The following is an 11,174-nucleotide window of genomic DNA, read 5'->3' on the forward strand; positions in this document are numbered from 1 at the left end:
CCTTCCTTCCTTCCTTCCTTCCTTCCTTCCTTCCTTCCTTCCTTCCTTCCTTCCTTCCTTCCTTCCTTCTTTTATCTTCACCCTGAAACTTGTCCCTGTAGGACATTCTTTAGAAATGCTGAAAGTCACAGGTGATAGAGCCCGTTAGGCTGTTGTAGGACTTTGTAGACAAGATTCTTCTGGTTGGTTATGAACAGTGGTGGCGGCATGAAGCTCTTGGGCATACTCCAGTTCTGTCTGCTCTTGGCAACTGGAATTCAGAGCTCTGGTTCTGGAACATCTGTTCCCTGTGTCATAAAGCATCCTCGGCAACCGCCCAGCCCAGTTCATAGACAAGGAGAGCAGAGACACGGTCTTTGCCACTTACTGGTGCATTCACTGTTCTGAAGTCGTTCAGGCAGTAATTGCAGCAAAGAAATTTAAACTTCAGCCATGGCTTTGTCACACCGGGAGCCACTCTGTGAGACGGTGGGAAAGCGCATGGTCATCACAGGTGAGCAGAGCACGTCTTCATTTTCTCTGAGATCTAAGCAGTCATGGGGCAGTGAAATAACCACAGGACTGTGCCTGTCATGGATACATTGTTGCTATCAACAGGTCATTACAGCCACTGTTAGTCTACCAAAGCTAACTTGGGTAAATGAAGGTTTTTCTATAGCATAATCATGATTAGTGTAAGGAAAACCGTTTGATGTTAATAAAAATTATCTTGGTCACATTTTTCACTATTAGTGATTTAGATTTCTTGCATCTCTTACAACTGGACCTGTTTTATGGATAAGAATTTGAGCAAAATTAAATAGATTACTTTTAAAAGGAATGTAAAATTCTAAGCATTATTCTGTGTTTCTGTTGTTTTGTTTTTAGCTGACCTGGAACTCTTTATGCAGACCAGGTTGAGCTTAAATTCATAGAGCTCCACCTTAGTCTGCCTCTTGAGTGCTAGGATTGAAAGTATGCATACCACACTAAGCAAAACCAGGTTGTTTTGTTTTATTTTATTTTATTTTATTTTATTTTATTTTATTTTATTGAAGATGTGCTTTAAACCTCATAAAATTGTTGGATTATATTTTATTCTTTTAACTTATACTTTCAATGATTTTGGCTCTGTGTGTGTGTGTGTGTAAAGTTATAATAATCAAATCTTAGAAAATAAACCTATAATATGATGAACCACATCAAAGTCTAATGGACATGAAGCAAATTTCCATCGTATTTCCTTTATTTTATCTTTTTTTTTCTTTTCAAATTCTGAGCATATCTATAACAACCTTGCAGAAAACAATTCACTGCTCACTTACTGTGGGCATCTGCGAGTCTTCTATCACCGCTCTCATCCAGTTCTGTCTTGTAAATCTTTTGGAGCCGACAGAACCAACTTTTCCAGTCTTAGAGCCTGTGTAACAGAAAGTCTCCTTCGATCCTGGCTTGTTTTGCATCAGGTGGAGCATAGCGACCAGATCTAAAGCCAGTAGCCCTTCCTCTCCCTCCACAGAACAGCTGGCTCAGGATGGCCACAGACCTACATTTTGTCCAGATAATTTCAGAAGGGACAAACCAAGATGAAAGCTGAGGCTGGTAAAAACACACTGGCTAGGGTGGGTGTGAGTCTGCAGTAGTCAGGAACGCACACGGAGACCTGAGGAATGGTACTGGGTGTTCCCTCCTGCATCTGAAATCTCTCCTACTGTGGAGTCTTTCTAACTAGTCTTTAAAAGGATTGGGTGGTAGTGGTTTACAGGAAATTTATGAAGTACAGAACATTTTCCTATCCCACCACAGCTTCCTCAGTTATTTATCTGGGGTTGAGGGTTGAATCCAGGGCTTTATGAGCACTAAGCCCGTGATTTAACCCCAGCTCTTTTTTCTTTTTTTTTTTTTTTTTTTTTTTTTTTTTGAGACAGGGTTTCTCTGTGTAGTTCTGGCTGTCCTGGAACTCACTTTGTAGACCAGGTTGGCCTCGAACTCAGAAATCCGCCTGCCTCTGCCTCCGGAATGCTGGGATTAAAGGCGTGCGCCACCACGCTGGGCTTTATCCCCAGCTCTTTTCAGTTGAGATCTTTTTTGTTAGCAGGGTAACTTGTTACAATTCATGAGTCAATGGCAAAGCATCATTAACTGAAATGTTAGCTAAAATGCACACTCTATTCAGATGTCCTTAGTCTTACCTAATGTCCTTTTCTATTCCACAAATCTACCGCATGGCATTTAGCTGTCACACCTCCCAAGAGTCAATGGCCTGTGACAATTTGAGTATCTTTTTGCCTTGTCAGTTTTAGAGTACATACAGACGTGTGTGTGTGTGTGTGTGTGTGTGTGTGTGTGTGTGTGTTATTTAGGAGAGCTATCACAAAAGAAAAGTAACATTTGCATCATGTTGTACAAATATGTAAGCCTGACTTACACTGTGGATCCTGACTGTAGTACCCGGCTGAAGTGGAAGTTGGTAGGTGATGATGTCATTTTCTTCTCCCCTTCCACTACTGTGCAGCCTTGACACTGAAGCATCTGTACTCCTCAACTGAAACACCTCTGCATGAGAGAGTTATCTCCTCCTCATCTTTTCATTGATTCACTCATTTATATTCATATAAACTCATGAATATTCATGCTTTGGCCTAGGCTCAGATGCTAACCATTGGTGTTGTAAAGTCTGTCCAGCTTTGGCCACTGTGCTCTTCCTGCTGTCTGCTGTGCCCACCTTGGCATACTGTGACACGGAATGGGGTTGGTTGACTTGTATTCTGACTCCTTTCCTTCTGGCTCTAGTCCTAGGACCCGCTGTTCTCTTGGTTTCTTTCATCAGGTACCAGGGGTGATCATTGCTGTTGGAGGGTCATTCCTTTCAGACAGTTTAGACTGACAGAATAAGGAAATTTGTCTGTATGTGCTAACTTGTATAAGCATGTATCTATAGATAAAGTTGTGTGTATACCAACCATCTGTGTCTATATTAAGGTCAGGATGAATGAGTGGAGTGTGTATGGACAGACTCTCTCTAGGTAGTCTAGGCTGGCCTTGAACTCACAATCCTGACTCATTTAGCCTTCTTGTAGTTTATAACTGTTTCTGGGGCTGTCTCTGGGTTCATGGCTGGCTAAATTCAAGCTCTTTGTGGCTGTTCTCTGTCCTCAGGTCCCCACGTCAGCTGGGTTTTAAACACTGTTCCCTTCTAACATAGTGCTCACCCAATGCCCTCTGGTTTCTTTTTATTCAATAATTTATTTGTATTCACTTCACATCCTGACAGAAGGCCCCTCCCTCCTCTACTCTTAGTCCCACCCTATACCCTATTACTCCCTCCCCTTCTCCTCAGAGAAGGGGATGCCCCCCACCTTGGGTACCACCCCACCCTGGGACATCTAGTCCCGGTAGGACTAAGCACAACCTCTCCCACTGAGGCCCAACCTGGCAGTCCAGGTAGGGGGAAGGGAATCCAATGGCAGGCAAGGGAGTCATATACTACCCCTGCTCCAATTGTTAGGGGACCCCCATGNAGACCGAGCTGCACATCTGTTACATATGTGTAGTGGGCCTAGGTTCAGCCCCTGAATGCTTTTTGGCTGGTGGCTCAGTCTCTGTGATACCAGGTTAGTTGACTCTACAGGTCTTCTTGTGGTGCCCTTGGCTCCTCCAGCTGACTCAATCCTACCCCGACTCTTCCACAAGACTCCTTCTGCCTTATGTTTTGATTGTGGGTCTTTGTATCTGTTTCCATCTGCTGCTGGATAAAGCCTCTCAGGAGACATTTATGCTAGGCTCCTGTCTACAAGTATAGCAGCGTATTATTAATAGTGTCAGGGGTTGACTCTGTTACATAAGATGGGTCTCAAGTTGGGGGTCCTCTGATTTCTACAGAAGAACAAAATGGTACTCTTCCCCACTGATGACCACCCCAGAGGTGTCACTCTCTTAGCAAAAGCTGCAATTGGGTTTGAGGCCTGTGAGGGCTCGTGGGAAGAGCTGCCAGTCTCTTCCTGCCAGGGCCACCAGGCTTGCCTTTTTCCTAAGGCTTCTGCCTGCCTCCCCTGCAGGCTCTGAGGTGGGCTGATTACTGTGCGTCTCCCTCCTTTCCTGCCCCTTTCTACTGTCCTGTGGCCTTGTGACGTTAGGACGCTCTTCCCTCCTTTCTTTGTAATAGAGCCTATATTTCCTTTCGATGACATTATTTATTCTTTGATAATTTTATACAATGCATTTTAAACATATTCACCCCCCCCCAATTCCTTTCTCCACCCAACTTTGACATTTCTTTCTTTGTGTTTCCTTTCCTCTGACAAGTCCAGTTTGTGTTGCCCAGAGTAGTTTCTGTCCTGGCATGTGGTTGACCTAGCAGGGCCCTGTCACATTAACTTAAAAAAAAAAAAAAAAAAAAAAAAAAGAGAGAGACTTTCCTCTTCCAGCAGCTATTAAACGCCAATAGCTCCCCAGCTAGCAGATGGGTTTCTTTCGTACATGCCTGCCTGCCTCCTCTATGCTGGGTAATTATCACAGAGACCCTTACCTGGTCATTGTGAAAATAATAAGACTGAAGAGCTTGGCCTTAAAGCAGGTCTATTGTCATCTCCTGACTCTCCTTCACAGAGTCACGAGGGGGCTGTTTCTAACCCTCAAGATGAGTTTTAATCTTGTGTCTAACAGTAATTCTTTCCCCTGGGGTCATTCTGGCCACTTCCTTTGGCTTATCTCTGCATCTCAACTGCAGTGTGAGAAATGTGTTTCCCTCCCCACTGCCATTTTACTCAGGCTCAGGATCCAGATCTGTTATTAACTGGTCCTGTGGGCAAAACTTCACCAACCAAGTGTGGCGTGTCCTTACAGCTCCTTTGCCTCTGGTCTCACAAACTCTCCTTGTTTCCAGCGACTAAGGCAGCAGCATTTCTTCTCCAGCCCCTTTGCTGAATGTCCCTACATTTGTAGTATAGGGTTTTGATGTTTTACAGTCTGAATAATACCTACGATCTTCCTCTTGCACTTCCCAAGTCATTCTGTCATTCTTTATTGTCACACATTAAATTGTCCCTTTATAAATGTTTTTTTCTTTTTTTCTTTTTTTTTGACAAATTCTTAAGGGTACCGGTATATCTACCGCATAGAAGCATACTGAACAGTTTTAACTAAAGATTCCCCCTGCCTCATTCATTTTCTCTCTTTTCTCTTTTTACATTCTTGACAACCACTGATAGTTTTACTCTACAGCCTTGCCATCAAGCTAAAGCTAGGTAGGAGGGTCCCCTTAGGCCATGGGTTTGGGACTGACCTATCTATTTATATAGTTAACAGACAAAATATGAGACCCTGTCTGAAAACTAAACAAAACGTAAAATAAGCAAGCAAACAAACAAACGGCCACACTCAGAAGCATGTATTATAACCTTGCCTGTTCTGTAATGCCCCAGAGCTGAAATCACACCCTGTGTGTGCTTGCTAGACTGCTGCGTTCCTTTCATTACACAAATAAAGGGGCTTTTGTGGCTTAGTGACTGATTTTTTTTTTTTCTAAATGGCTAAATAATATCACTCTGTGTGACAACTCTTCCTTTTGCTAATCCATTCACCTTTTGAAGGCTCCTTTCCAGTCTGGGGCATTTGTTAAGGTAACCTCTATAAATGTTTGTGTTTATGCTTTTGACTAGACATATTTTCAAGTCTATTTCAAAGATCTCTAGCTGTGTGGTTTGTGTATCAAATGCTTAGCTTCTTTTCTAATTAGCATTGTATTGCTGTGATAAACACCATGACCAAAAGCACCTTGGGGAATGGATCACATATCCAAGGTCACAGTTCATCACTGAGGGAAGACAGGGCAGGAATTCAAGGCAGGAACCTGGAGGCAGGAACTGAAGCAGAGAGCATGGAGGAGTGCTGCTTACTGACTTGCTCCCCATGGCTTGCTCAGCCTGCTTCCTTACACAACTGAAGACCACCTACCCCGTGATAGCACAACCCACACTGGACTGGACCCTCCAGCATAAATCAAAGAAGTACCCCATAGACTTGCCTACAGGCCAATCTGATGAAGCAGTTTCTCAACTGAGGTCCCCCTCTTCTGAGATAACACATGCTCACACCAACAGAAAGCAAAACAAACAACAAAAATCCAACCCGTACAGCTTCATAAGAAGTGGCTCAACGATCTTCTAAATTAACTCTGCCATTTTGTGTGTCCATTAGCAGGGACACACATGCAGCTCTGTGTCCTGTTCAGCACATAGGACTCTGTTATTTTTACTTTTAACTATCCTAGCAGATGTGCAGTTGCTCTGTGAATTCATAATTCTCTACCAGTCAGCAATGCTGCACATATTTCCATATAGTTACTTGCTGTCTCTGCCTTTGTTGGTGTCATTGATTCAAGTTTACCCACTTTAGAGTAAATGGGGCAGTTTTGGTTTCTTATCACTGAGTCTTAAGGATTTTCCATGTATCTTGGATATAAAAACCCTTTATTAGACCAATAGTTTATAAGATTCTGTCCAGTCCTCATGGGACTTGTTTCTTAACACATATGCTGTTAATTTATAACCAGACCCAAGAGCACACTGTCAGGACTGGAGAGATGGCTCTGTGGTTAAGAGTACTTGCTGCTAAACTCATTAACAAAATGGGCAGTCTGCTCTTGTTGGGTAAAGGCCACAGCTGAAATGGGTGTGGATTCCAACTACTGCAAAAATGCTACTTAAAATAATCTACTTTTTAATAAGAGCCTGGTGTCATTTTAATGAAAACCTGTTGTCCAAAATGACCATGTCATTCATATATATATATATATATATATATATATATATATATATATATATATATTCAGCCAGAGGTCTGGTTGAACCTTTTGTCTTGTAGACAGTCATATAGGACGTTAATGAGAGGGTCTTTGGAAGTTATCTGCCTTCAAACCAGGTGTGTGCCTCCAGGGCAAGTCTACCAGTACCTCATGTCACCCCTTCAGAAGTGCAGAGTTCTTTAGAATACTGGGGTTCACCTGTCAAAGGGGAGTTCCATCCTGAAACCAGGGGGTGGGGTTTTATTACATCCTAGGAAATGTCCATTGAACGGGGTAATCTGTGGGTAATTAGAGACTTGAGAACTCAAGGAATGATGAACTGTTCATGTCCAAAAAACTGTATATCATACCACTCTCAGACCCCAGCCTTGTAGGTCAGATGGGTCATTCAGACGGAAGGAACACACCTGTTTTGACCCTGCTTTGGTAACAAAGAGGAATGGCAGATGATAACCCAGTTAAAGAGAGGATAGATAGGTCACCTAAAAGACTAGGTTCACTAAACTGACACTTTAAACCTATGTAATACATTTAATAACCAGATAGTTTAAAATAAACTTTGACCTACATTAGCCAGTTTTTTTTGTAATTGCTAATCCTAGACCTTAGAAACTTTAATATCGTGTATGATATATTTAAGTCTCATCCTCTATGTACCTTAAATAACTGACTCAGATCTTTATAACTTGTAAAAGCTTTCTAGTTTAATTTGTAAACACATATCCATGTTAATCTTTATATATAAATTATTTTTATCTTTTATTCTTTTAACATTTTTTTGAACACCACGGGATTTTATATAGAAAGATCTCCTTTTAAAAAATTTTTATATAACATTGACTAGGATGGCCTGTTTGTCTCTTCTTTTTTGTGAGAGTGTATTAACATTTAATTGTTTTAACATTTAGTTGTGATTGTTTAGGCCAGCATAGTAGACAGTAGGAAGGTTGTTGTTTAACATAGAGGAGATATACATCGAGGAGATATACATCGTATTTAAAGGCCTGGACATGAGTTATTCTTATCTACAGGGAGGGCAACTCTGTAAGAGGGAGAATGTACTCCCGAGCAGAAGCAATCAACTCATTAAAACCTAGCAATTCTTCTACATCCTTTCAAGGCTTACAGTTGCCTGTCCTTCCTCCTACTTAATTGCTGCAGAAGCTGGCTTGAGTGTCCATGACAACCATTTCACATCTTAGGCTTGTCACTTGCTTCCTTGATATGTCCATTTAACTTGGCACTTTATCCCACGTAAACCGAGTTTGCCTCTAGAGCTCCAATTACAGCCAGCTTCAGCTCTTGAGGAATATTAATGTTATGCTGTCATTTAAATCTTAAAGGTCCTCCAAATGTCCAAGTGAAAGACCCAATCTATGGGGTGGTACCATTAGGAGGCAGTGGAACTTTTATTTCAAATAACAAATCAATGGAACAGAATAAAATACTTAGAGGTAAGGTCACATTGCAAATTTTAGCAAAGACTGTAAAAGCATACATTGGAGAAGAGACAGCTTTTTCAACAATGATGCTGGGGAAACTGGGTATTTACAGTTAGGAGAATAAAATCAGATTCATAACATAAAATCAATCAAAAAGAGATCAAAGACTTCAACTAAAATGTTGAAATTCCTAGAATATAGGTTAAACATTTGAAGATATAGGTAAGATGTTTCTGGAAAGAACTCTAATAGCACAGGGAAATAATCTTATAAATTCACAAATAGGATCATATGAAATTGAAACGCTTCTTCTGTATAGTAAAACAAATAATTACCAGAGAGAGAGAGAGAGAGAGAGAGAGAGAGAGAGAGAGAGCCTACAGAATGGGGTGGGGAAAAAGCTATCCACCAAATGGAGGGAGAAGTATAGAGGGAAAAAAAAATATATATATATATAAACACTTAAAACCCAAATCCTTTAATCAATAACTAATCTAAAGAACTGAATAGACAGTTCTTAGAAGAAGAACTACAAATGGCTAATATATATTTGAGAAATATTCAATATCCTTAGCCATCATATTGTTTGTTGGGGTGGGAGAACATACATAGACTCTAATGCATAAACATGAAACTCAGAGGAAAACTTGCAAAAGCTGGTTTTTTTCCTTCCACCATGTGTGTCCTAGGGATTGAACTCAGGTCTTTAATCTTGGTAGTAAGCACCTCTGCCCATTGAGCCATCTTGCTCACCCAAGTTTTTCATCATGGAAACAGAATCTCCCTGTGTTGCTTAGGTTTATGTGGAATTCATTATGCACTCTAGGCTGGCCTGACTTTGCAAACTTCCAGTGCTCCATCAAGGACTGACACTTTCTGCCTCAGCCTCCCGTGCTAGGATTACAGACATGTCCATCCCATTGTGCCTAACTTACAAATACATTCTTTACGAGATTGTTTTTTCTCATGAGTTTCCACTTGACCCAAAATAAAGCTCGGTGTTAAACAGTGACTATGAGACACTGAAAAAGCCCATACGCATATGCTGTGGTTGTCCCTGTAGTCTCAACCACACCAGAGACTGCAGAAACAGGGACAGGAAGATTGCTTGAGCCCAGGGTTTAAAATACAACCTAAGCAACACAGAAAGGCCCATTCAGAAAAAATTAATTAATAATTAACTAAATACAGAAGCACAGAAGTAGATGATCTAGCTTAACCTGACATTTTTCATGAAGCCACCCGTATTCAGAGTTCAGAACTGCTGAATCGTTTACCCAGCCTAGGTCAGAGAGAATGGACGTCACTGCCCAGCCTCTGTGTGCCTGGGCTGTTTGTGTGTGTGATACTCAGATTGCAGGCTTAGTAAAAAAGCTAACACATTTAGTCAGCCATAGTCTGTGTAGGAGAAACCAGTGTATGGGAGCCAGGAGTACTGCAGTGCTCCCCGTTTCTGAAAGGGTGGCCATCACATATGACTTTTGTTAGAAGCAAATAAGTACCGGAAGCCTCTAGGAAAGGGCAGAAGCAGTGTGATGGGTGAAATAGGAAGGGGTAGAGGAGACCCCAAGTGTATGTGTAATTTTCAATAGTATTGCTCCATTAGTCTGAGTTTCAGTCCTCCTCATTCATCTCTCTTGCCCTGTGAAACTGTCACACTAATAGTTATGTCTCAAATCCAATTATTTTAAAAATAGAACATGACTTCACACAGAATTGCCGGTGGTTTCCTGTTTGAGGAAAGAACGAGACAGCTCTCCTGCTACACACACATTTGGCTTAAGTCTCACAACTTCAGTCCACGAAGGAAAGAGCTCAGATTTCCAAAACGGGATTCACATACACAATAATGAGCTGAGAGGCCGGATTGGTGAAGCTGCATTCTATTTGTTGATATTTAATTTATTTAATACTGTACTCATCCTGTTGACGTAGTATGTAATTTGCCTTGATTCATTTGTGTGTTGCTGGAATCTGTGATTAGTATCCAACTTATTACCACAAATCTTTGGCCAGGGACGACTAAATGAAATAAAAATAGAGACTTACAAGGCTGGGGCTGTAGCTCAGTGGTAGGACACTTGCCTAGCATGATCAATATCTGAGATCCAGAAACAGATGGAGGAGAAAAAGCAGTAGGCCAAGGAGGAGGAGGAGGAGACAAAAAAAATTAACAACTTAGTTGGAAATTATTTTCTGATGGGATGCAAGAAACCATTTGTTTGAAGCAAACTTCTGGCTTTTCTAATGACACCTGCTGAGTTTTTTACTCTCGAGGTCATGGTACTGAAAGACCAAAAGCAGTGAGCTTGTATATTTAATATTTTTCTTTGAATGTTTTTCTTCTTCTAAGACACATTAGTTTTACAAAAACCTAGGTATCACACCAAAAGACCTTACCTTGGGGTGCCAGCAATTCTAAATTAATCACTGCACCTTAAATTGTTGACCTAGCCATCATTGATCTGATTCGTTGCCATGGAGCTGAGAAGCATTGACCCGACCCTTGGGAGAGGATGTCTATGACAAGCTTGTTTGCTTTTGTCTTTAAAGAACAAATAAATCCCTTTTTTATACAAACCAAATTATCTTAATTTTCCCAAGTGGATTTTTGTAGGTTTTTTGTTTATTGTTTTAAAGATTTATTTATTTTATGTGTGTGAGTGCTTTTCTTGCATGTATGGCTGCGTACTGTGTGCATACTTGGTACCCATGGAGGAACCCTTTTGAGTCCCTGCAACCAGAGTTACAGATGGTTGTAACTGATGCTGGCGTCATCACATGTCATAACCACTGAACCATCTCTTTATTCCTCCTCACCTTGTAGGCTTTTTAAAAACACTGTCCAGGCTGGGCAGTGGTGGTGCACGCCTTTAATCCCAGCACTTGGGAGGCAGAGGCAGGCGGATTTCTGAGTTTGAGGCCAGCCTGGTCTACAGAGTGAGTTC

The 11,174-nt window shown here is 41.3% G+C and overlaps 1 protein-coding gene across 1 annotated transcript in view; it reads left to right on the forward strand.

Annotated features, from left to right (window-relative positions):
* Nucleotides 1–323: 323 nt before the first annotated feature.
* Nucleotides 324–11,174, forward strand: part of C4H4orf45 (chromosome 4 C4orf45 homolog) — a 76,711-nt gene continuing 65,860 nt past the window's right edge. Inside the window, exon 1 of the mRNA XM_021195251.2 lies at nt 324–493. Coding sequence (XP_021050910.2) covers nt 433–493 — 61 coding nt within the window. The 5' untranslated portion in view covers nt 324–432. The remainder of the gene's footprint in view (nt 494–11,174) is intronic.

This window comes from Mus pahari, chromosome 4, assembly GCF_900095145.1.
Source record: "Mus pahari chromosome 4, PAHARI_EIJ_v1.1, whole genome shotgun sequence".
NCBI lineage: Eukaryota > Metazoa > Chordata > Mammalia > Rodentia > Muridae > Mus > Mus pahari.